The following is a 26834-nucleotide window of genomic DNA, read 5'->3' on the forward strand; positions in this document are numbered from 1 at the left end:
TTTGATCTCCCAAACTGCAACACCTCACACTTGTCCGGATTAAACTCCATCTGCCTTCTGTCCGCCCTGATCATCTGCATATCCCACAATCTTCATAATTCTTCCTAATCTTAATCTCACTATATCCTTAGGCAATCTTCTGCACTATGAAGGCAGAATACAAGGTTAATGGCAGGACTCTTGAGCAGTGTGCAGGAACAGAGGGATCGTGGGGTCCACGTCCATAGGTCCCTCAAGATTGCCGCACAGGTCCATAGGGTTGTTAAGAAGGCGTATGGAGTGTTGGCCTTCATTAGTCGGGAGATTGAGTTCAAGAGCCGCGAGGTGATGTTGCAGCTCTATAGAACTCTGGTCAGACCACACTTGGAGTATTGTGTTCAGTTCTGGTCGCCTCATTATAGGAAGGATGTGGAAGCTTTAGAGAGGGTGCAGAGGAGATTTACCAGAACACTGCCTGGATTGGAGAGCCTGAGGATAGGTTGAGTGAGCGAGGGCTTTTCCCTTTGGAGAGAAGAAGGATCAGAGGTGACTTGACAGAGGTGTACAAGAGGCATAGATCGAGTGGACAGTCAGAGACTCTTTCCCAGGGTGAAAATGGCTAACACGAGGGGGCATAATTTTAAGGCGATTGGAGGAAGGTATAAGGGGGATGTCAGGGGAAAGTTTTTTACACAGAGAGCGGTGGGTGCGTGGAACGCACAGCCAGCAGAGGTTGTGGGGGCAGATACGTTAGGGACATTTAAGAGACTCTTAGATAGGCACATGGATGATAGAAAAATGCGGAGCTATGTGGGAGGAAAGGGTTAAATAGACGTCAGAGCAGGATAAAATGTCGGCACAACATTGTGGGGGCCGAAGGCCCTGTATTGTGCTGTCGTGTTCGATGTTCTATCCACAACGCCACCAATCTTTATTGCCATGTTCAGATGACGCTGCAATTAAAGTTTGGGTTGTGCACGAGGTCAGAACTGAGGGAGCAACAGTACCTCAAGGTAAGATAGGGCAGGAAGATGTCACAAAGACCAGGGCTGTTAAAAGTTATGAAGCAGAAAAATATGATGAAATTGTTCAAATATTTGAAAGTGCACGGATCTGTGTTCCACTTTATGGTTCGTTTAGTTGGTTCCTAAGATATTTATTTATTATTTATTATTATTATTTATTAAGATAAGATATTTATCAATTTGTCACATGGCCACCCGGGTCATTCTCTCTTCTCCCCTCTTCCATCGGGTAGAAGATACAGGAGCCTGAGGGCACGTCCCACCAGGCTGAAGGACAGCTTCTACCCCACTGTGATAAGACTATTAAACAGTTCCCTTATACGATGAGATGGACTCTTGACCTCACGATCTACCTCGTTATGACCTTGCACCTTATGGTCTACCTACAAGGCACTTCCCCGTAGCTGTGACACTTTACTCTGTATTCTGTTATTGTTTTTACCCTGTACTAACTCAATGCACTGTGTAATGAATTGACCTGTACGATCGGGATGCAAGACAAGTTTTTCACTGGACCTCGGTACAAGTGATAATAATAAACCAATTCCCAAAACTACACAGCAACAGTAGCTCCAGTGACCAGAGTCACAGAAACCAGCCTCCCCTCCATGGACTCTGTCTATACCTCTCGCTGCCTTGGTGAAGCAGGCAGCATAATCAAAGACCCCACCCACCCGGGTCACTCTCTCTTCTCCCCTCTTCCATCGGGTAGAAGATACAGGAGCCTGAGGGCACGTACCACCAGGCTCAAGGACAGCTTCTACGCCACTGTGATAAGACTATTGAACGGTTCCCTTATACGATGAAATGGACTCTGACCTCACGATCTACCTTGTTGTGACCTTGCACCTTATTGCACTGCACTTTCTCTGTAGCTGTGACACTTTGTACTGTTATTGTTTTTACCTGTACTACCTCAATGCACTCTGTATGTAACTATGTAATGAATTGACCTGTACGATCGGTTTGTAAGACAAGTTTTTCACTGGACCTCAGTACAAGTGACAATAATAAACCAACACCAATACATCACTCAGTGAAATGTGCCTTTTTACGTTACTGAGAATGGGCTGGGGGCAGCCCGCAAGAAATCACAGGAAGTGGCATATTCTGCCTGGAGGTTGGTGGTGTTGTGGATAGTTTAACAGGTTGCTGTGGATTACAACAGGACATTGATAGGATGCAGAGCTGGGCTGAGAAGTGGCAGATGGAGTTCAACCCGGTAAAGTGTGAGGTGACACACTTCAGGAGATCGAATTTGTAGGCGGAATACAAGGTTAATGGCAGGACTCTCAGCAGTGTGGAGGAACAGACGGATCTTGGGGTCCACGTCCATAGATCCCTCAAGGTTGCCACACAGGTTGAAAGGGTTGTTAAGAAGGCGTGTGGTGTGTTGGCCTTCACTAGTAAGGGTATTGAGTTCAAGAGATGTTGCAGCTCTGTAGAACTCTGGTTAGACCCCACTTGGAGTATTGTGTTCAGTTCCGGTTGCCTCATTACAGGAAGGATGTGGAAGCTTTAGAGAGGGTGCAGAGGAGATTTACCAGGATGCTGCCTGGATTGGGGAGCATGTCTTATGAGGATAGGTTGAGCGAGCTGGGGCTTTTCTCTTTGACGAGGAGGAGGATGAGAGGTGACCTGATAGAGGTGTACAAGAGGCACAGATCGAGTGGACAGTCAGAGACTTTTTCCCAGGGCAATGATGGCTCACACGAGGGGGGCATAATTTTAAGGTGATTGGAGGAAGGTATAAGAGGGATGTCAGGGGTAAGTTTTTTTACACAGAGAGTGGCGGGTGCGTGGAACGCACTGCCGGCAGAGGCGATGGGGGGCAGATACATTAGGGACATTGAAAATAGCCACGTGAATGATAGAGAAATGGGGGGGGGCTATGTGGGAGGGAAGGGTTAGATAGAACTCAGAGCAGGATAAAATGTACAGCACAACATTGTGGGCCGAAGGGCCTGTAGTGTTCGACGTTCTAAGTCCTAAAAGAAATCATGAGACGAAAACCAATACTCATCTGACTTGTCCGGGCCACTGAGCGGCGGAGTAACCGCTACCCACCTTGGCAAAGGTGTCACCGTCCAAAGGCGGGCCGGCACTCGGCAATGGCGGCGCGCCTCTCCCGTGGTGCACCGCGGGGCAGCAAGGGCTCCATCAGCTGAATGGGAGGCGGCCGCACAAAGGAGAGCGGTGCAGCGTGGGTCGGCGGGATCGGCGCTGCTGCTCCGGGGCAGGGACCGGTCGCAAGGATCAACGGTGAGTGGCGGCCGGGGGCTGCACTGGAAATCTGGGTGGCAGCCGGGGGGGGGGGGGGGGGGGGTGCAGGTTAAATTAATGCACACCTTGTGCTGCATTGCAAGACTTTTCCTGCGCTTTTCCCAATGCATTTGCCAAATACCAAACGAATTGCAAGGATTTCTCATTGTCCTTCGTCCTCAGCCCCCCCCCCCCCCCCCAGCGTTCCTGAATGGGGCTCGGCTTGTCCCCCACCCCGGAATTTTGCACCACGCCCTCCCCCCCCCCCCCACCCCCCGGGTGTGGGTCACTTCTTGGAAAGCGACCACTGTGGCTGGGCCCTGTCCTAATTCCTTCCCCACCTCCCACCCCCACCACCCCCACCCCCCACCACCGCCTGCTCCTATCCCTTTGTTCCTCCGTTGAAAGCACTGCTGAGTTAATTGCAAGGACTGCACCGCTGTAGCGTCCATATGGCAGAGAAGCAGGCCATTCGGCCCACAGCACTCACGCTGACTGGTCAGGCACCCATCTCACCGAATGCCATTTACCACCACTTGGTCCGCAGCCTTGGCGGTTCAAGTGCCCGTCCGGATACTCCTTCATAGAACATGGAACGTTACAGCACATTACAGGCCCTTCGGCCCACGATGTTGTGCCGACGTTTTATCCTGCCCTGAGATCTATTTAACCCTTCCCTCCATTTCTCTATCATTCGTGTGTCTATCTCTTAAATGTCCTTCATGTATCTGCCCCCACAACCTCTGCCGGCGGTGTGTTCCACGCACCCACCACTCTCTGTGTAAAAAAAACTTACCCCTGACATCCCCCTTATACCTTCCTCCAATCACCTTAAAATTATGTCCCCACGAGTTGGCGCCCTGGGAAAAAGTCTCTGACTGTCCACTCGATCTATGCCTCTTGTACACCTCTATCAAGTCACCTCTCAACCTCCTTCTCTCCAAAGAGAAAAGCCCCAGCTCACTCAACCTATCCTCGTAAGACATGCTCTCCAATCCAGGCAGCATCCTGCTAAATCTCCTCTGCGCCCTCTCTAAAGCTTCCACATCCTTCCTATAATGAGGCGACCGGAACTGAACACAATTCTCCAAGTGTGGTCTAACCAGTTCTACAGAGCTGCAACATTACCTCGCGGCTCTTGAACTCAATCCCCTGACTAATGAAGGCCAACACTCCATATGCCTTCTTAACAACCCTATCGACCTGCGCGGCAACCTTGAGGGATCTATGGACGTGGACCCGAAGATCTCTCTGTTCCTCCAGACTGCTGAGAGTCCTGTCATTAACCTTGTATTCTGCTTTCGAATTCTGTGCTGTGGGAGTCTCTGCGTATGCCACCCCCTCAGGCAGTGCGTTCCTGATTCCAACACCACCCCCAGTGGGAAAATCTCCCCCCTCAGGTCCCCTCTACACCCCTCACCCTAAACCCATGCCCTCTGGGCTTAGATACCTCTGCTATGGGGAAAATGTTTCCTACTCTATACCCGATCTATACTCACAATTCTGTACACCTCTATCACATCCGCCCCACAGCCTCCTCTGCCCCAAGGAGAACAGACCCAGCCTCTCCGTCTCTCCTGGTAACCGGAACGCCCCATCCCGGGCACCGTCCTGGGGAATGTCCTCTGCACCCTCTCCAGTGCGCTCCCCTCCTTCCTATAGTGTGGTGACCAGAACTGGACGCAGTGCTCCAGCTGTCTGACCAATGGTTTATAAAGTTGGACCAGAACCTCCCTGCTCTTATATTCTGTGTCCCAGCTGATGAAGGCAAGTATCCCGTGGGCCTTCTCACCACTTTATCCACTTGTGCTGCCTCCTTCAGGAATCCTTGGACTTGTACACCAGGTCCCTCTGTCCCTCAACACTCCCCACCATTCACGGTGTGTGTCCTACCCTCGTACACTGAGGTCCCTCTGTTCCTAGGGCCCTACCATATATATTTGGATGTCCTGGCCTGGTGACATCTCCCAGAATGCATCGCCCCATACATCAGGCGTAAATTCCATTCGGCCCATCAAATCCATGCCAGCTCTTCACCAACCCAACCAGTCCCATTACTTTCTTACCTGGCCAGTTATCTTGTGTATCCAGTTCCGTTCTGAAGGCCCGAATTGATTCCATTTCCAGAAGACTGTAAATCCCAGAAATTTGCCTCTGCCTAAAAACAAACTGTTCTCTCTTGTGTTCTTGCCCACTCTTTATCCAGCGCGCATGGTTTCTAAACCCTCCTCTAACGGCTGCATCTTTCCTCTATGCACCCAATCTGAAGCCCTTCTGATGTTGTGTGGTGCAGTGGCGCAGCGGGCAGAGCCGCTGCCTCACAGCGCTAGAGACCTGGGTTCAATCCCGACCTCCACCGTGCTGTGTGTGAGTGTGTGTGTGTGTGTGTGTGTGTGTGGAGTTTCCACATTCTCCCTGTGACCCTGTGGCTTTCCCCCAGGTGCTCCGGTCCCCTCCCACGTCCCAACGAACGTGCGGGGTGGGGGGGACAGCGGCAGAGGCGGGGGGGGGGGGGGGGGCGAGAGGCAGAGGTGACACATGGGCTGCAGATGGCGGGATCTGACGGGAGAGGGAGGTGCGGCGTGGAACCAAAGAAGGGAGGTGGGGAGGGCAGGGGGGGACCCAGTGGGAGGGGCGTGGGAGTGGTGGGCAGGGAGTGGGTGGGGAAGGGAGGAGAGGATGGGGGAGGGAGGAGAGGATGGGGGAGGGAGAAACGGGACTGGGCTGGGGGCAAGTATGTGACTCCTGTCACCAGGAGCTACAGACAGAGCACAGGTGCTCGGTCAAGCGACAGCCAAGTCTGCACCTGCGGAGGAACCCGGTGGGCAGTGGGGGGGTGGATGATGAGACTGTGGGGGAGGGAGGGACGTAGAAACGAGATGCAGGATTAGAGTCAATGGTCAGTGCGGTATGCCCTGTCCCTGTGCTGTAACCCTCTGTGAATCCGGACCCGAAACACTCCCACAATCTCCCAGAGAGAAACACAGAGATTGCAAGTGCCAGAATCTTGATGAAAAACACTCTGGCGCCTGAGGAACTCAGCAGGCCAGGCAGCACCCACGGAGAAAAGCAGACGGACAACGGTCCGGGTCGGGGACCCTTCCTCAGGGCTGAAGATAGGAAGAAGGGGGAAGTCCGATATATAGGAGGGGGAAAGCAGAGCAGTGAGAGGTGGACAGAAGCGGGGAGGCGGGGTGGGCGCAGGGTAGATCTGAGTCTGCCCATTGCCGGTCACTTCAACTGCCCCCTCCCACCCCAACACTGACGTCAGTCCTCGGCCTCCTCCACTGCCGGGAGAATTCCAAGTGCAAACTGGAGGAACAGCTCCACATTTTCTGTCTGGGAGCCTTGCAGCCTGACGGCATGAACATTGAATTCTCCCACTTTAGGTAATCCCCACCCCCTACTTCCCCACAACCCCCCCTTCCCCACAACCCCTACCCCTCTCTTCCCCACAACCCCCACCACCTTCCCCACAACCCCACCCCCCAACTCCCACCACCCCTTCCCCACAACCCCCACCCCCTTCCCCACAACCCCACCCACCCACAACCCCCACCCTTCCCCACAACCCCATCCCTCTTCCCCACAACCCCTACCCCTCCCCCACAACCCCCACCCCTACCCCACCACCCCCTTCCCCACAACACCACCCCCTTCCCCACAATCCCCACCCCCTTCCCCACAACCCCACCCCCTCCCCACAACCCACAACCCCTTCCCCACAACCCCACCCCCCACAACCCCCACAAACCCCACCCTTTTTCCCCACAACCCCCACCCCCTTCCCCACAACCCCACCCACCCACAACCCCCACCCTTCCCCACAACCCCCACCACCCCCTTCCCCACAACCCCCATCCCTCTTCCCCACAACCCCTACCCCTCCCCCACAACCCCTACCCCTCCCCCACAACCCCCACCCCTACCCCACAACCCCCTTCCCCACAACACCACCCCCTTCCCCACAACCCCACCCCCCTCTTCCCATCCCCCACCCGCCTTCCCCACAAACTCCACTCCCTTCCCCACAACCCCCACCCCCTTCCCCCTTCCCCCCAAAGAGCATCACCTCACAGGTGTCTGCATTAAATTCCATCCGCCATTTTTCAGCCCATTTTCCCAGCTGGTCAAGGTCAGGCTGCAAGCTTTGATGGGCCTTCCTCGCTGCCCACTACACCCCAATCTCGGCGTCGTCCGCAGGTTTGCCCATCCAGTTTACCACATTATCACCTAAATCACTAATATAGATGATAGACAACACCGGACCCAGCACCGATCCCTGTGGTGCACCCCTAGTCAGAGAGACAACCACCTACTACCACTCTCTGGCTTCTCCCGCTAAGCCAACGGTGAATCCAAATGGCTACTTCATCCTGACTGAACCCGGACCAGACCCCATGCGGGACTTTGTCAAAGGCCTTGCTAAAGTCCATCAAGGCAACATCCACCGCTCTTCCCTCATCGGTCTTCCTGGTAAGCACCTCTTAACTAAAAAAAACCTCTTAAGGCTCTTTCCCACACCACCCCCCTCCCCACCCTCCCAATGAGGGGAGAGAGGGCCGGGGGTCGGGATCGAACCCGGGTCTCCGGCGTTGTGAGTCAGTCCCTCTACCCACTGCGCCACCACACTGCCTGTGGTCTGTGCCCCTTCATCCACCCCCCTCACTCGAACACTTACTGTGTTGGCAACTGCAGTTTGCAATAAATCCCCTTGGGCCTGCACTGGGGTCTTAACTGTGTGTGTGTGTGTGTGTGTGTGTGTGTGTGTGTGTCTGTCTGTCTGTCTGTCTGTCTGTCTCAGTGTGCATATCAGTCACAGTGTGTGTCTCTCTCTATTTCTCTCTCTCTCTCTCTCTCTCTCTCTCCTCCCCCCTCTCTATGTCTGTGTGTGTGTCTCTCTCTCTCTGTCTAATTCTCTCTCTGTCTCTCTCTCTCTATCTCTGTCTCTCTGACTCTCCCCGTCTCTCTCTGTCTGTGTGTGTGTGTGTGTGTGTGTGTGTGTGTCTGTCTGTCTGTCTGTGTCTCCCTGTGTCTCTGTGTGTCTCTCTGTGTGTCTCTTTCTTTCTGTCTCTCTCTCTCTCTGTCTCTGTGTGTCTCTCTCTGTCTCTGTGTGTGTGTCTCCCTCTCTCTCTCTGTCTCTATGTGTGTGTCTCTCTCTGTCTCTGTCTCTCTCTCTCTCTATGTGTGTGTGTCTCTCTCTCTGTCTCTGTGTGTGTCTCTCTCTGTCTGTCTCTCTCTCTATGTGCGTGTCTCTCTCTCTCCGTCTCTGTGTGTGTGTCTCTCTCTGTCTCTGTGTGTGTGTCTCCCTCTCTCTCTCTGTCTCTATGTGTGTGTTCTATATGTGTGTGTCTCTCTCTCTGTCTCTGTCTCTCTCTCTGTCTCTATGTGTGTGTGTCTCTCTCTCTGTCTGTCTCTCTGTCTCTGTGTGTGTCTCTCTCTCTCTCTATGTGCGTGTCTCTCTCTCTGTCTCTATGTGTGTGTCTCTCTCTGTCTCTGTCTCTCTCTCTCTCTATGTGTGTGTGTGTCTCTCTCTCTCTGTCTCTGTGTGTGTCTGTGTGTGTGTGTGTGTGTCTCCCTCTCTCTCTCTGTCTCTATGTGTGTGTGTGTCTCTCTCTCCCTGTCTCTATATGTGTGTGTGTCTCTCTCTCTGTCTCTATGTGTGTGTGTCTCTCTGTCTGTCTGTCTCTCTGTCTCTGTGTGTGTCTCTCTCTGTCTCTGTCTCTCTCTCTCTCTCTATGTGCGTCTCTGTCTCTCTCTCTATGTGCGTGTCTCTCTCTCTCTGTCTCTATGTGTGTCTCTCTCTCTGTCTATGTGTGTGTCTCTCTCTCTGTCTCTATGTGTGTGTCTCTCTCTCTCTGCCTCTCTCTCCCCCCCTCTCTCTCTCTCTCTCTCTCCCTGTGTCTCTCTCTCTGTCTTTCTGTGTGTGTGTGTGTGTCTCTCTCTCTCTCTCTCTCTCTCTCTCTCTCTCTCTCTCACTCACTCTGGTGTTTCCCCGTGCAGGTCCGGCCCCTCGGGACGTCCCTCCCCGTCGAGCGGATGGATCCGGACAAGGGATCGGAGGCAGCGGCGGCGAGCCGGGCCGAAGGCGCGGGCCCCAGCGGGCAGGACGGCCGCCACTTCGGGTGCCCGCTGTGCGGCAAGACCTTCCGCTGGCGCTGCCTGCTGCAGGCTCACCTACGGGCGCACACGGGCGAGCGCCCCTTCGCCTGCCCGCTCTGCCCCAAGCGCTTCGGCAAGCCGGGAGAGCTACAGGTGCACCAGCGTGTGCACACGGGAGAGAAGCCCTTCGCCTGCCCTCTCTGCCCCAAACGCTTCCATCGTTCCAGTCACCTCAGCCGCCACCAGCGCTTCCACAGCGGGGTGCGTCCCTTCCCGTGCACCGAGTGCGCCAAGCGCTTTTACACCTCCAGCCACCTCAGCCGCCACCAGCGCATCCACAGCGGCGAGAAGCCGCACCCCTGCGCCGACTGCGGCAAGCGCTTCTACACGGCCGGGGAGCTCCAAGTCCACCGGCGCGTCCACACCGGAGACAAGCCGTACGCCTGCCCCGACTGCGCCAAGCGCTTCAACCGCCCGGGCGACCTGACCGTCCACCGGCGGGTTCACACCGGCCAGGGTCGCCCCGAGTGCTCCGAGTGCCACAGGCGCTTCAACCGGCCCAGCGAGCTGGTGGTCCACCAGCGCCTGCACTCCGGCGAGAAGCCCTTCGAGTGCGCCGTGTGCCAGAGGAGGTTCTACCGCTCCAGTAACCTGATCCAGCACCAGGGCATCCACACCGGCGAGAAACCCTTCGAGTGCGGCGTCTGCAAGAGGAGGTTCTACCGGACCAGTAACCTGACCCGGCACCAGCGGAGCGAGGGGCACGGTGAGGAACGGGAGGCGCTTTCCGCACACACCCACCCACCACCCCCCCCCCCCAGCTTTCCCGGTCCCTGCGCGCGTCCGCGGTCCCCTCCCCCGGTCCCTGCGCGCGTCCGCGGTCCCCTCCCCCGGTTCCTGCGCGCGTCCGCGGTCCCCTCCCCCTGTCCCTGCGCGCGTTCGCGGTCCGCACCCCTCCCCCGGTCCCTGCGCGCGTTCGCGGTCCGCGGTTCCCTCCCCCGGTCCCTGCGCGCGTCCGCGGTCCCCTCCCCCGGTCCCTGCGCGCGTCCGCGGTCCCCTCCCCCGGTCCCTGCGGGCGTCCGCGGTCCCCTCCCCCGGACCCTGCGCGCGTTCGCGGTCCGCGGTCCCCTCCCCCGGTCCCTGCGCGCGTCCGCGGTCCCCTCTCCCGGTCCCTGCGCGCGTCCGCGGTCCGAGAACCCCCCCCCCCCCCTCCCAATTACGGCCCCTGCGCGCGTCCGCCCCTTCCCTCTCCCGGACTCTGCGCGCGTCCGCAGGGCCCCCCACCTCTGGGTCTGAGCGCGTCCGCTCCCCACCCACCCACCGTCTCCGCGCGTGTTCGCGATCCCCAACCTCCGCTCTCGGTCTCTGCTGGCGTCCGCCCTCCACCCAACCCCCCCCCCCCCACCCGCCCCCCTGCCCTGGTCTCCGTCTCTGCCTTCCCCCCCCCCCCTCCGTCTCACCACCGGATTGCACCTCCCTCGGTCTCCGTGTCCCTTTTCTGCGCCTGAACCCTCCCCTCCAACCCCCCCCCCCCCACCAGTTTTGTTGAATCTAAACCTTCCCTCCCTCAGAGACGCTGGTGCACGGAACAGCCCATGAATAGGCCCTTCGGCCCACTATGTCTGTGCCGACCAGGAGACCCATCCCTTCTGCCTGCACTTGGTCCATATACCTCCTACACAGCCTCTTCAACGCCTCGATCGTATCTCCCTCCACCGCCACCCCTGGCAGCACAATCCAGGCACCCACCGCTCTCTGTGTTAACAAAACCTTCCCTCATAAACCTTTAAAATTACCCCTCTCGCCTTAAACCTGTAATCTCCAATGTTTGACGTTTCCACCCTGGGAGAAAGACCCTGCCTCTCATAATTTTATAAACCTCTATCAGGTCTCCCTTCAGCCTCTGCCGCTCCAGAGAAAAGAACCCAACTTTCTCCGACCTCTCCTTATAGCTCATGCTCTCTAATCCAAGCAGCATCCTGGTGAACCCCTTCTGCACCCTCTCCAAAGCCTCCACACCCTTCCTGTAAACGGGGCGACCAGAACTGCACACAGTGCTCCAAGTGCGGGCTAATTTGCCCGCCTGTGCTCAACCTTTCCCACGCACCGACCTGTCCAAGTGTCTTTTAAATGTTACTGTACCTGCCTCACCCACTTCCTCTGGCAGCTCGTTCCGTATATGGGCCACCTCAGGTGAAAGTGTTGCCCCTCAGGTTCCTATTAGATCTCTCCCCTCTCACCTTAAACCTGTGCCCTCTAGTGCTTGATTCCCCAACCCTGGGGGAAAAGATTGTGCTCATTCACCCTCATGATTTGATATACCTCTGTAAGGTCACCCCTTATTCTCCCACGCTCCGAGGAATAAAGTCCTAACCTACCCAACCTCTCCCTATAACTCAGTCCCTCGAGTCCCGGCAACGTTCTCACAAATCTCGTCTGCACGCTTTCCAGCTTAATGGCATCTTTCCTATAGCAGGGCGACCAAAACCGCTCATAATACTCCAAGTGCGACCTCAGCAATGTCTCAGCAACTGCACCATAACGTCCCAACTCACTACCCTGACCCATGAAGGCAAGTGCGCCAGATGCCTTCTTCACCTCCCTGTGATACCACTTTCAGGGAACCATGTACCTGTGCCCCTGGGTCGCTCTGTTCTACAACACTCCCCGGGACCCCAGCGTTCACTGTGAAAGTCCTACAACACGGTGAAACTCTGTTCTGCAACACTCCCCGGGACCCCAGCGTTCACTGTGAAAGTCCTACAACACGGTGAAACTCTGTTCTACAACACTCCCCGGGACCCCAGCGTTCACTGTGAAAGTCCTACAACACAGTGAAACTCTGTTCTGCAACACTCCCCGGGACCCCAGCGTTCACTGTGAAAGTCCTACAACACGGTGAAACTCTGTTCTACAACACTCCCCGGGACCCCAGCGTTCACTGTGAAAGTCCTACAACACAGTGAAACTCTGTTCTGCAACACTCCCCGGGACCCCAGCGTTCACTGTGAAAGTCCTACAACACGGTGAAACTCTGTTCTGCAACACTCCCCGGGACCCCAGCGTTCACTGTGAAAGTCCTACAACACGGTGAAACTCTGTTCTACAACACTCCCCGGGACCCCAGCGTTCACTGTGAAAGTCCTACAACACAGTGAAACTCTGTTCTGCAACGCTCCCCGGGACCCCAGTGTTCACTGTGAAAGTCCTGCCCTGGTTTGACTTCCCAAAATGTCTGGGGGTGGGGAAACATTTCCCCAGGAAATTGAGTGTACAATGTGGGATGAAAAATACTTGAGACCGGCTTCTGATCCTTTATCCTCTTCCCGGCCAGGCGGCGAAGGCGGAAAATTTGGGAGCAAGCCGGGCGCCGAGGAGGAGATGGGAAGGCCGGAGGGAAGCGGCGGAGGGTACGTCTCCGCCGCCAGGGAGGGATACGGCTTCCGGTGCACGGTGTGCGGCAAGCAGTTCCGCTGGCCTAGCCTGCTGGATGCCCACCTGCGGGTCCACACGGGCGAGAAGCCCTTCGAGTGCAGCCGATGCACCAAGAGGTTCTGCACCTCCAACGGGCTCCGGGTGCACCAGCAGAACCACGGGCCGACGGGGCCCCTTCACCAGGACAGGAGCTAACACGGTGCGCCCAGATCCCCACCGGCTAGTCCCCGGTTGTTCGCGGCTCACAGCGTTGTGCAGCAGGGAAACCCGACGCGTCCCTTCCGACAAGGATGATCCAATTTGGCCCACGTCCCTCGAAACCCTTTCCTATCCATGTAACTGTCTTTTAAGTGTTATTTTACCTTCCTCGACAGCTCCCTCGGCCACTTCATTGCAGAGACACACCACCTGTGTGTGAAGAAGTTGTCCCCTCTAAATCTCCCCCTGCTTGCCTTAAACCTGTGCCCTCTAGTTCTTGATTCCCCAACCCTGAGGGCAAAGACCGCGCGCATTCACCCTATCGATGCCCTTCATGACTTTATACACCTCTATAAGGTCACCCCCTCAGTCTCCTACGCTCCAAGGAATGAAGTCCCAGCCTGCCCAACCTCACCCTATGAACTCAGGCCCTCGAGTCCCGGCAACATCCTCGGAAATCCGCTTTGCATTCCTTCCAGCTTTGTCACATCTCTCCTGTAACAGGGTAACCCAGACCGTACACAACACTCCAAGTGCGGCCGCGCTAACACCTTTTACAACTGAGACATCATGTACCAGCTTCTACACTCAGAAGGCCAGCGTGCCAAACGCCTTCTTCACTGCCCTGTCTACCTGTGACACTTGGTCTTTTGCCACTCTTTGAGGACCTCTTGATCTTCGCAGGCGGGATGGTATTTAATTTCAATGGCGGCCTATGGAATTGGCAATTTCTGCGTAGCGTTCTCCCTGACAGAACACACAACCCCGTACAGCACAGGAACAGGCCCTTCGGCCGTCAATGTGGGGCCAAACTAATCACATACCCAACTGAACTAATCCATTCTGCCTACATACGGACTGTATCCTTTCATTCCCTGCACAGCCATCTGCCTATCTACGAGCCTCAAATGTATCTGCCTCCACCACCACCCCTGCCAACATATTTCCGGGCCCCCACCCCTCCCTCTTTAAAAAAAAATCTAACCCCCGCACATCTTTGATTTTACCCCATCTCACGCCCAGACATTTCGACCCTGGGAAATAGATACCGCCCGTCTCCACCGTCTGAGCCTCTCGTAATCTTATAAACCTCTATCAGGTCTCCCCTCAGCCTCCGCCGCTCCGGAGAAAACAACCCCAGTTTTTCCAACTTCTCCTTATAGGTCACGCTCTCTAATCCAGGCAGAGCCCTGGTGAACCTCTTCTGCACCCCCTCCACGTCCTACCTATAGCGGGGCGTCCAAAATTAAATGCAATGCTCCAGTTAACCAGAGTTTTATAAAGGAGCGACGTGACTTCCCGACTCTTGAACTCAGTGCACCGACAACTAAAGCCAAGCCCGCCTTCGTTACCGCCCTGTCGACCTGCGCAGCCACCTTCAGGGAGCTGTGGACATGGACCCCCAAGATCCCTCTGGACATCAGCGCTGTTAAGGTTCCTGCCATCAACAGTGCACTGTCCTTTTACGTGATACAACTATAGGACCTTGCCCACCGGTGAGCCCTTCCCGGCCCTTTGAAGAGTGACCGCGGAATCCTTGGCATTCGCCTGCGAGGATGAACGGGTTCTCATCTGGAAGGCAGCGCGGCCCCCCCTCTCAGTACTGCAAATGGAGTGTTGCCTTGGGAGTTCCCTGGGACATTGGCTTAAGTGCCCCACTTGCATTGTATTTGTCCCTGCCTCATCTGCCTCTGGAGGTGGGACAATGAATTGTTGGTCGGTCCTGCCGAGCGAGCAAGGGAGGAGGGAGCTGCCCCATGTTCCGTTCTACGATTGCTCTCTCAGCAATGGCTCCGACAGTGCCGTCTATGGACAAAGTAAGAACTGTCCTCTTGCTGGTCAAAAAAGGAACAGCACTGCTCTGGAACATAGAACAGTCCTGCGCGGGACAGGCCATTCGGCCCACGGTGTTGTGCCGACCTCGATGCCGATTTGTACTAAATGTCCTCTTGTGTACCATCCATCTCCCTCCATTCCCTTCATATTCATACGTCGATCTACTCCTGCACTCCGACCCCTGGTAACCCAGTCCAGGCACCTACCGCTCTCTGAGTTAAAAACACTTGCCCCTCACGTCGCCTTTAAACTTCCCCGCTCTAACCTTAAAAGCACGTCCTCCGGCGGTTTGACATTTCTACCTTGGGGGAAAAGATTCTGGCTGTCTACCCTGTAGATAGAACACAGAACAGTACAGCACAGGACAGGCCCTTCGGCCCACAAATGTTATGCCGGCATAGCTAATCCCTCCTACCTACAGAATGCTCATATTCCTCGATTTTCCTCTCAGTCATGTGCCCATCCAAGCCCCTCTTAAAAGCCCCCAATGAATTTACCTCCACTACCCTATCAGGCAACGCATTCCAGGCATCCACCGCTCACTGAGTAAAAAAAAACTTACCCCTCACGTCTGTTCTGAACCTACCCCCTCTCACCTTCAACGCATGCCCTCTGGTATTGGATCGCGCAATAATGGGGGAAAAGATATTGCTCGTCCACCCTATCTATGCCCCTTATAATTTTATACACTTCCAACAGATCACCCCTCAGCCTCCACCGCTCCAGAGAGAAGAGCCCAAGTTTGTCCAGCCTCTCCTGATAGCACATGCCCTCTAATCCAGGCAGCATCCTAGTAAACTTCCTCTGAAGCCCCGACATCCTTCCTATAGCGAGGTGACCAGAATTGCACGCAATATCCTAAATGCGGCCTAACCAGAGTTCTATGGAGATGCATCATGACTCCTATACCTTGATTAATGACAGCAAGCGTTCCATAAGCCTTCTTAACCACCTTGTCTACCCTTGTAGCCACTTCCAATGAGCCATGGACTCGGACCCAAGGTCTCTCTGCTCTCCAACTCTGTGACGGGTCTTCCCCCTTAGAGTGTACTGCCTCTTGACATTAGCCCTACCAAGGTGTGCAACACCTCACAATTATCCGGGTTAAACTCCATCTGCCACTTTTCTGCCCACATCTGCAACTGATCTACATCACGCTGCATCTATCGCCCGTCTGCTACACTATTCACGATTCTGCCAATCATGGCTTTGAAGGTTTAGCTCTTAATGGAACGTGGACCTGGAACGAAGTGAACACACTTGTCCTCCTGGAGTTTCTGTTTTCGTCAAACCATTTAAAGTTGCATTTGAGAATAATTGCATTAACCTTTGTTCAACTGCTGCACAGAACAACACAGGAACAGGCCCTTCGGCCCACAATATTGTGCCAAAATAATTAAACCAGTAAGCTAAACCAGTCCCTTCTGTCTGCACATCTCCGTCCAACCTCTGCACATCCATGTGCCTATCTCAGAGCCTCTCAAACCCCTCGATCGTATCTGCCTCCACCCCCACCCCTGGCAGCACATTCCAGGCACCCACCGCTCTCCGTGTAAAAACAAAGCTTGCGCCGCGCATCTCCCTTGAATCTTTCCCCTCTCACCTTAAATGCATGCCCTCTAATATTTCGACTCCGGGAAAAGATACTAGCTGTCTGTCTCTGCCTCTCATAATCTTATGACAATCTATCAGGTCTCCCCTCAGCCTCCGCCTCTCCAGAGAAAACAACCCGTTTGTCCAACCTCTCCTTATAGCTCATGCCCTCTAATCCAGGCAGCATCCTGGTGAACCCCTTCTGCACCATCTCCAAAGCCTCCACACCCTTCCTGTAACGGGACGACCAGAATTGATGCACCCCGGACACAATAAGCTCTGATGTACATCCAAGGGGCTGAGATTGTGACTTAGAACTTGTTTCCCACCCTTGTAAAAACCCCACCGAAAACCCTAAGGAAGCTGGGCTACAACACAACCGTCGAGTTTATTGTCATGTGCACAAGTACGGGTACAAGTAAAATGAAAAGCGTGCTTGCCTCAGCATCACAGGCACGTAGGTACAGACAACACAGAGAATATAAATTCTATAAAAATTATGCAGTAGAGTGAAGATAGGGAGAGAAAACCCGAGCTTAGTGCAAACAAAGATACAGGCACAAGTCCGTGTTAGTGCAAGAGGTGGTCCGTGGTGTCCCGTTGCTGAGGGGGGGTTAGGGTTGTGCAGGTCGGTCCAAGAACCTGTTGGTCGGAAGGAAGTATCTGTTCCTGAATCTGCTGCCGTTGGACTTCAGGCTAATGTACCTCCTGCCCGATGGTAGCTGCAAGAAGACGGCACGGCCCTGAGTGGGGTGGGGGGGGGGTATCCTTGATGATCGATGTCGCCTCCTCCAGGCAGCGCCTCCTGTACATGCTGTCAGTGGTGGGGAGGGCTGTGTCCACTGCTCCCTGCAGCCTCTCGCGTTCCTGTGCGATACACAAAAGGTGTTGGAGGAACTCAGCAGGTCAGGCAGCGTCCGTGGAGGGAAATAAGCAGTCAACGTTTCGGGCTGAGCCCCTTCATCAGGACTGGACAGGAAGAGGGCAGAAGCCAGAATAAGAAGGTGGGGGGAGGGGGAGGAGCACACGCAGGCAGGGGACAAGTGAGTCCAGGTGAGAGGGGGAAGGTAGTGGGTAGGGGAGAGGGAGAAGCTGTATTAAGTTGAGAGGTGACAGGTAGAAGAGGCAAAATGCTGACGAAGGAATCCGGCAGGAGGGGGCAGTGGACCATGGATTAAAGGATAGGGGAGGGGAAGAGATGGGCAGGTCCTCAAGGCGGAGGAAGGGAGCCACAGAAATAAGGGAAGACAGAGGAGTGGGGGGTGGGGGGGCAGGAGAAAGAGAAGGGGTTGGGTTACCGGGAGTTAGTGAGGCCGTCAGGTCGGAGACTCCCAAGGCGGAATATGAGGTGTTGTTCCTCCAACCTCCACCTGGCCAAACGACGACCCTGTGCGTTGGAAAGGCCGTTCCAGACGGTGATGCAACCAGTTAGGATACATTCAGCACTGCCTCCTCAGAAATCAGTGAGAGTATCTGCTGACATGCCGAATCTCCTCAAACTTCTTCAGGAGAAGCCGTGCCTTCTTCCAGTACACCCTGCCCCGTGGGGGAGAGCATTGGACAAAAGAGGACTTCACAGGGAAAGGTGTGTGGGAACGGGATTCCTCTGAGTCCTGGCATGGACTGGTCTAAATGGTCTCTTCTGTTCCTGAGTGTGTCACGATGATGCTGCATTCAGCAGTAGGTAGAATGTGGTCAAACGGCAGGTAGAAACCACAGAGGTCCAGTCTCCGTCTATCAGTTCCCCACCTCTGCCCCCCCCCCCAATCACACCCCTCCCCTCCCCTACCTGGCTCGATCTGCCCGTCATCCCTCACCTCTCCGTCCATCCACCAATCGCCTCCGGGCCCTGACTCACCCATCCCCCTCTCTTTATACTAGGTATCTCCCCTCTCCATCCCGATGCAGGGTTTCGACCCGAAACGTCGACGATTCTTCTCTTCCCCCACCCAGCGCCCCCTCCCCCCCCCCCCCCCCCCACAGATGCTGCCCGACCCGCCGGGTTCCTCCAGCAGATTCCGTATTGTGTATGATTCTTAAGTGTTCGAAATTCACGGGATAAAATGATTCTGATGTTATACACCAAACGAAAAGCTCTTAACAGGTAATGTATTGCGATTGGTTTATTATTGTCACTTGTACCGAGGTCCAGTGAAAAACCGATCGTACAGATCAATTCATTACACGGTGCATTGAGGTAGTACAGGGTAAAACAATAACAGAATGCAGAGTAAAATGTCTGAGGGGGCATTGATTTTATTTTGATCTGGTGAAGACCTAGTTTAACATTCTACCTTGTAATTTCTCATACCAGCTGTTCCTTTGCTTCTCTGTGTGGATAAACGAAGTTGGTTGTTTTAGCACTGGACTGGTGTAAGATTTACTTCCCCGAACACAGATCCACGATGCAACAGAAACCCTACATTGAGAAAAAAATACTTGCCACGATCGGCTTAAGTGACCGACAGACCGCAATCAGTGAGGATAGGCAGCAATATCTCCAGCACGATTATTCTCAACACTGGTGCCCCACAAGGCTGCGTCCTCAGCCCCCTACTCTACTCCTGATACACTCATGACTGTGCGGCCAGATTCTGCTCCAACTCCATCTACAAGTTTGCAGATGATACCACCGTAGTGGGTTGTATCTCAAATAACAATGAGTCGGAGTACAGGAAGGAGATACAGAGCTTAGTGTCATGGTGTCATGACAACAACCTTTCCCTCAATGTCAGCAAAACAAAAGAGCTGGTCATTGACTTCAGGAAGGGTGTTGGTGCACACGCACCTGTCTACATCAACGGTGCTGAGGTCGGGAGGGTTCGGAGCTTCAGGTTTCTAGCAGTGAACATCACCAATAGCCTGCCCTGGTCCAACCACGACCAAGAAAGCTCACCAGCGCCTCTACTTCCTCAGGGAACAGAAGAAATTTGGAATGGCCCCTTGGACACTCACCAACTTTTATCGATGCACTCTAGAAAGCATCCTATCCGGATGCATCTCGGCTTCGGACGTCAGCTGCTCTGCCCAGGGGAACAAGAAACCGAAGAGGGTTGCGGACACAGCCCAGCGCGTCACGGACACCAGCCTCCCCTCCATGGACTCCGCCTACGCTTCCCGCTGCGTCGGGAAAGCAGCCGACATAATCAGAGACGCCAACCACCCACCCCAGACATTCTCTCTCATTCCCCCCTCCGCTCCCCCCCCCCCCCCCAATCACATCAGGTTTTTGAACCGACCTGCACGGCCCGCAAAACATTGCTCAGCAGCCGATCACCACGGACCACCTATAGCACTGCCTTGGACGAGTCTTTGTGGGGGCTTTTCTTTTCGAACTGAAGGTCTTGCTTTTGCACTGAGGTCTTGCTTTTGCACTGCCTCTTTTCCACTGTCGTGTATATTTATTTATAAATTTTATTCTGCGTGTTGTCTGTACCCACCTGTGCGTGATGCCGCAGCAAGCATTTCACCGTAGCTCTACACGCCGAACCCAAGTAGACTCGGGTTTACTTGAATCGCTGAAAGTTAACACGCAGCTTCAGTGAGAAATGAGGGCAAATTTAATATTGACCGTGACCGAACGAGGAGCTGAGCACGCTATCAGATGTCTGACTCCAGCTATACAGAGCAGCGGAGCCCGAATCTTGTGGTTTTAAGCTTCTGCCTGCACTACACTGTCTCTGGAACTGCAACCGCTACAGGAGGACTGTTAAAGTGTCCTGACCCGTAGCATCACGGTCTGGTGCGGCAATGCGAATGCACAGTAACGCAAGAGACTGCAGGGAGTCGTGGACTCAGCCCAACACATCACGGGCACATCCCTCCCAACCATCAGTAGTATGTACAGCAGGCGCTGCCTCAAGAAGGCAACGTCCATCATCAAAGATTCCCCCCCCCCCCCAACACCACCATCCGGGCCGTGCCCTCTTCTCGCAGCTGCCGTCGGGCAGGGAGGTGCAGAAGCCTGAAGTCCCCCCACCACCAGGTTCAGGAACAGCGACTTCCCTTCAACCAGTCGGTTCTTGAACCGACCGGCGCAACCCTAATCACCGCCTCAACAGCAAAACTGGGACCACTTTGCACTACAAACTTACTCTGTTTTCGTCTGTTCCAATTGTCTCTCTTGTAAATACTGTGTTTATATTTAATTGATATTTTTCTTGTGAATGTTGTGTCTCTAACGCTCTGTGCCTCTGATGCTGCTGCAAGTCAGTTTTTCTTTGCACCCGTGCACACATGGATTCGTGCATTTACAATAAACTCGACTTTAAATAATCTCCACCCCGCCGTTTCTCAAACGCCCACCAAGCGGCTGTAACTTTAAAAAGGACAGAAGACCAAATTAAAAGTTAAAATATATTTAATTTCATAGATCATATTTATATCAGTGTTAAGAAAAATAAACCAAACTTTCTAGGCATAAAATAAAATCACTCTTCTTCTTCAGCCCTCTTGTCCAGGTCGGCCGAATCCACGCCCACCTCTTCGTAGTCCTTCTCCAGCGACGCCAGGTCCTCCCGCGCGTCCTGGAACTCGCCTTCCTCCAGCCCCTCTCCCACGTACCAGTGGACGAAGGCCCGCTTGGCGTACATCTTGTCGAACTTGAGGTTCATGCGGGTCCAGGCCATGGCCACGGCGGTGGTGTTGCTCAGCATGCAGAGGGCGCGCTGCACCTTGGCCAGGTCGCCGCCGGGCACCACGGTCGGGGGCTGGTAGTTGATGCCAACCTGCGGGGCGAGGAACAGCGCTCAGCTCAGCTGCACAAACAGACCGCTTCAAGACCAGATGCGCCGGCGGACACTACACTGTGGCGCAGGGGGGGGAGAGCCTCTGCTTCCCGGCTCCAGAGGCCCGGGTCCATCCCCACCACCGACTCTGGGTGTGGAGTTGCCACGTTCCCCTTCGCTACCCTCCCAAGGCGTGGTGGGACGTTGTGTGGCCGCCGTGAGATTACCGTGGGCAGGGCGAGGTCAATGGGGATGCAAAGGGTAACAGGGTGTTAAGTGGGGAGATATGGGACCGCGAAGAGAGCTAGCAAGCACGCGATGGGCCGAATTGGTTTAGAATGACGGATTTAAGAGGGAGGTTTGCGGCTTTCGCTGTGGAAAAAGGTGGCGCTGGTTATCCAGACAAGCGACCGGGCAACCCACTGGTACAGGACAGGCCGCTTCTTCAATCCTCAGCTCAATCTACCCCAATGGAGTGTGGATGGTCACTGGTTGGGGCAGAACCTACACTGGTCCTTGCAGGGGACTCAAGGATGTGCGTGCCCGCTGATCAGCGGGAGTCCCGCTTTGGAACATGGCTCCATCTCCAGACTTCTGTGGATTGGTCTCAACCAGCCCAGCCGCACTCACCTTGAAGCCGGTCGGGCACCAGTCCACGAACTGGATGGACCGCTTGGTCTTGATGGTGGCGATGGCCGCGTTGACGTCCTTGGGCACCACGTCCCCGCGGTACAGCATGCAGCACGCCATGTACTTGCCCTGGCGGGGGTCGCACTTCAGCATCTGGTTGGCCGGCTCGAAGCAGGCGTTGGTGATCTCGGCCACCGACAGTTGCTCGTGGTATGCCCTCTCGGCCGAGATCAGGGGCGCGTAGGTGGCCAACGGGAAGTGGATGCGGGGGTAGGGCACCAGGTTGGTCTGGAACTCAGTCAGGTCCACGTTGAGGGCGCCGTCGAAGCGCAGCGAGGCGGTGATGGACGAGACCACCTGACCGAGCAGGCGGTTGAGGTTGGTGTAGGTGGGGCGCTCGATGTCCAGGTTCCGCCGGCACACGTCGTAGATGGCCTCGTTGTCTAACATGAAGGCGCAGTCGGAGTGCTCCAGGGTGCAGTGGGTGACGAGCACCGAGTTGTAGGGCTCGACCACGGCGGTGGAGATCTGCGGCGCCGGGTAGACGGAAAACTCCAGCTTGGATTTCTTGCCGTAGTCGACGGAGAGTCTCTCCATGAGGAGGGAGGTGAAGCCCGAGCCGGTGCCACCCCCGAAGCTGTGGAAGATGAGGAACCCCTGCAGTCCCGTGCACTGGTCCGCCTGCAGGGGAGAGAGGTGTGAGCGGGAGGTTTGCTGCACTGCTCGGTGCTGGAAATGGGGAAGGGCGGTGGGACAAGTGTGGACGTTAAACACTGCGCAACGGGTGCCAGTTACAATTCGCCACCGGGACTCGGTCCGCAACCTACCAGCTTCCGGATGCGATCCAGCACCAGGTCCACGATCTCCTTGCCGATGGAGCAGTGGCCCCGCGCGTAGTTATTGGCCGCATCCTCCTTGCCCGTGATGAGCTGCTCGGGATGGAAGAGCTGCCGGTAGGTGCCGGTCCGGACCTCGTCTGTAGGGGGAGAGAGAGGGAGCAGAGAACGGGAGAATTGAACACACGCTACAGTAAGTCTCTGAGAGACCAACCCTCCAACAACTGCCAGCCCCTTACCGATCACTGTGGGCTCCAGGTCGATGAACACGGCCCGAGGAACGTGCTTGCCCGCCCCCGTCTCGCTGAAGAACGTGTTGAAGGAGTCGTCGCCCCCTCCGATGGTCTTGTCACTGGGCATCTGTCCATCCGGCTGGATCCCGTGCTCCAGGCAGTAGAGCTCCCAGCAAGCGTTGCCCAGCTGCACTCCGGCCTGGCCGATGTGGATTGAGAGGCACTCACGCTGGACAGAGGGAGAGAGAGCAGCGGAGACCCGGTTATTCACGCAGGACCGCGGGCCGAGACCGCAGTCACACGGTCCCAATCCCTTGTGGCTGTCCTGTGACCGTCTCCCCTCGGGGATTCCTCTCTCCCGTTGGATAGGGCCGCCGCGTGTTGCTCCCCTGCCCCCTCGCTCGAAAACCCCCTTCCCAACCCACGTGGATCCGCGAACCCCGCCCAGTAACATCTCCCCCACACCATCCGATAACTTGTCTCCCTCCTCACCCCCTACCCGTTCACCCAGCGGGGTCACCGCCCGAAACCCCGTCCACCAATGAGTCCTCGTCCTCTACCCCCCATACACTGGCGGGACACCCTGGTCCCCATGGGATCCCTCTGTGCGGCCGCCCTCTGACTGCGGCCCGGGACACACCCACCATGGTCTCCCTCCAGTTAGCGCAGCTCCGGCGAATGTGCCGTAACTCCCGCCGAACGCGCCCATTTATACCCCGCCCGGTGGAACGTTGCGTCCAGCCGGGCCGCCCTCTGATTGGCGCAGACGGACCAACCGTTCGGAGTGGAACGGGGAGACAAAGGCGGCGAGAAGGCCGATTGGTTGCTGGGGCGAGTGACGGAACCAAGGGGTTCGCGGCGGATCTGTTATTCGAACGGCGCAACCGGACGAAGGAACCGCCTGAATCTCCGCCGCCCGTTCGGCGGAAGCGCAGATGGTCCAACGCTTCAATAACCCGTCAACACCGCCCACCCACTGCTCCGTTACCCGGGACATCAGCCCCACAACCCAGAGCCTCGTTACTGGAAAACCCAGTCCTTGAACGTCTGAAATCGAGCGCACTTATTCGGCAGAAATAACCGGAATGCCACAAACCAGGCGGAGAGTCGCTTTGGTTTGGTCCACGGGGAACAGACTTTCCTTCATCGAGATACCATCGCCACGCTCCCCAAATCACCCCAACGTTCAATGCAACACCCAGCTTGATCCGTTACAATGTTCTGATCGAATAACTCGTTATAAAACATAGTACAGCACGGGAAGAGGCCCTTCGGCCCACAGTGTCTGTGCTGAACACGATGCTGAATTAAAGTAAAACTCTCCTCCCTGCAAATAGTCCATCTGCCTTTAACCCTGAATGTTCATGTGTCTGTCTGACAGCCTCTTAAACCCCTCCACCCCCACCCCTGGCAGCACATTCCAGGCACCCACCGCTCTCTGTGTAAAAAACTTGCCCCGCACATCGCCTCTGAACTTACCCCCCATCTCGCCTTAAATGCATGCCCTCTACTATTTGACATTTCTACCCTGGGGAAAAGATTCTGTCTACCATATCTGTGCCTTTCAGAACTTTATAAACTTCTCTCAGGCTCCGACGCTCCAGAGAAAACAACCCAAGTCTGTCCGACCTCATGCTCTCTAATCCAGGCGGCATCCTGGTGAACCTCTTCTGCTCCCTCTCCAAAGCCTCCACAACCTTCCTGTAACGGGGGCGACCAGAACTGCACACAGTTCTCCAGATGCGGCCCAACCAAAGATTCATACAGCTGCAGCGTGACATCCTGACTGTGAGACTCAACGCTCGGATCAATGAACCGAATTGTTCACACATCTTGAACCCAATAGTGAAGTCTAGCGCCACTCGACATATGCTGGATTCCAATCTTTGAGGCCATCGTTCGTGGCACCACCATTACCACACGCCTATCAACCATCTCCGGCTAACTGAGACCTCATTTATTGTGTTCCTGTTGTGCAGTGCCTTCCCACACCGGCATAGAGCCGTAGAGTCATACAGGCCCTTCGGCCCAACTCGGCAATACCGACCAAGGTGCCCACCTGAGCGTGTCCCATTTGCCCGTGTTTGGCCCATATCCCTCGAAACCTTTCTCATCCACGGACCTGTCCAAATGTCCTTTCAACAATGTGAATGTAGCCACCTCGATCTCTTCCTTTGGCAGCTCGTTCCATGCACCGATCAGTCTTTCTATAACATTTTCTTTCCCCTCTCACCTTAAACCTGTGCCCTCTAGTTTTAGACTCCCCGACCCTGGAGGGGGGGGGGGGGCGGAGACTGTGACCGCCCACCTTATCTACGGCCCTCGTGATGTTATAAACCTCCATTAGGTCACCCCTCAGCCTCCTCTGCTGGAGGGAAAACAGTCCCAGCCTGTCTGGCCTCTCCGTATAATTCGAGCCCTCCAGTCCCCGGAACATCTCGTTGAATCCCTTCCGCACTCTCTCCAGCTTAATGACGTCCTCCCTGTAGCTGGGCGACCGGAACTGCACAGAAAACTCCAAGTGCGGTCTCCTGTACAGCTGTAACGGGACCTCCCGACTCCTGGACTCAGTGCCTCGACCGATGAAGGCCAGCGCGCCGAACACCTTCTTCACCGCCATGTCTACCTGTGTCGCCACCTTCAAGAAACTCTTGACCTGTAACCCTGGGTCTCTCTGTTCTACAACACTCCCCGGGGCCCAACAAGTTACTGTGGAAGTCCTGCCCTGATCTAACTGACCAAGATGCAACACATCGCCCTCGTCCGAGTTAAACTACCGCATGGCTCGATCCTGATGTAACCTTGGACAACCCCCTGCACTGTGCACCGCACCACCGATTTTGGTGTCATCCGCAAACTTAACTATATTGACAACGTTGTCATTCAGATCGTTAATATAACACGGGTTCGATTTTATACATGGAATATGGAACAATGCAACACAGAACAGGCCCTTCGGCCCACAATGTTGTGCCGACATAGCTAATCCCTCCTACCTACAGAATGCCCATATCCCTCTATTTTCCTCTCATTCATGTGCCCATCCAAACCCCTCTTAGAAGCCCCCAATGAATTTGCCTCCACCACCCTATCAGGCAACTCAATCCAGGCATCCACCACTCTGTTGAAAGGAGCCCAAGTATGTCCAGCCTCTCCTAATAGCACATGCTCTCTAATCCAGGCAGCATCCTAGCAAACCTCCTCTGCACCCTCTCTAAAGTCTCGACGCCCTTCCTATACTGAGGTGACCAGAATTTCACGCAATACCCTAAATGCGGCCGAACCAGATGTCACATGGAAGCGTGACTGGGGGTCCCCAATCCCATCCCCGAACCCCTCGTTCTGAGTGGTCATGATCCCGGGATCCCCGGGTATCCCTGTGGATGTTCCATCCTCAGGGCGGCTTGGTGAACTTCCGTGAAACCTTCCGTCTGCCCACCGGGTGAATTCCCGCCATGGCTGATCTGGGACACAGTGTCCCTGTTCCGGGAATCCGGTGCCGAGCGTGTGAACTACGTCAACTCACCATCAGGACTGACCCAGTTGAGGGTCTCAGCTCTGGGACCGGGAGGGACACTAACAGTCGCTTATCCTGCCCCGGGGGAGTCGGAGAATTTCCCGGAGAATCTCTCTGGTGGTTTCAGGTGTTCACGGACCACGAAACACCCTCCGGTGAGATCGCCGTCCATCCGAATCAACTTCTGGTGACCTGTTCCCCGCTGTCTCTTTTCTGTCCCTTCCTGATCTACCCACTCCCAGCTTCTATCTCCCCATTCCTCACCAACTAATTCCTCATCAACGACGCCCTGTGCAAATCCAATCAAGACCCTGGCAATTATTGGCAGGTCTATTGTTTGCCGCCGTCAAACACACCCCCAGCAAACGCTCCAATCAATCCGCTCTCCTCCAGTCCTCATCTCAATCTGAAATAGCCCTGTCCATCAAATAAGCTAAGATATGAGATTTCTTTATTAGTCG

The 26834-nt window shown here is 55.2% G+C and overlaps 1 protein-coding gene across 1 annotated transcript; it reads right to left on the reverse strand.

Annotated features, from left to right (window-relative positions):
* Positions 1-20772: 20772 nt before the first annotated feature.
* LOC127566495 (tubulin alpha-1A chain-like) lies at positions 20773-23097 on the reverse strand. Its single transcript, XM_052008930.1, has 4 exons — positions 22863-23097; positions 22615-22763; positions 21788-22468; positions 20773-21157 (listed from the first exon to the last, which is right to left on the reverse strand). Exons 1-4 carry the CDS (start codon positions 22981-22983, stop codon positions 20861-20863), a joined length of 1248 nt encoding a protein of 415 aa, XP_051864890.1. The 5' UTR covers positions 22984-23097; the 3' UTR covers positions 20773-20860.
* Between the last annotated feature and the right edge of the window lie 3737 nt (positions 23098-26834).

The sequence above is a fragment of the Pristis pectinata genome, chromosome 42, assembly GCF_009764475.1.
Source record: "Pristis pectinata isolate sPriPec2 chromosome 42, sPriPec2.1.pri, whole genome shotgun sequence".
Lineage (NCBI taxonomy): Eukaryota > Metazoa > Chordata > Chondrichthyes > Rhinopristiformes > Pristidae > Pristis > Pristis pectinata.

Coding starts and splice junctions, on each gene's coding strand:
- LOC127566495 (XM_052008930.1), bottom strand. CDS start 22,983: ATGCCCAGTGACAAGACCATCGGAGGGGGCGACGACTCCTTCAACACG. Junction 22,469..22,614: donor TGGATCGCATCCGGAAGCTG/GTAGGTTGCGGA, acceptor TCTCCCCTGCAG/GCGGACCAGTGCACGGGACT. Junction 21,158..21,787: donor GGTGCCCGACCGGCTTCAAG/GTGAGTGCGGCT, acceptor CTCGCCCCGCAG/GTTGGCATCAACTACCAGCC.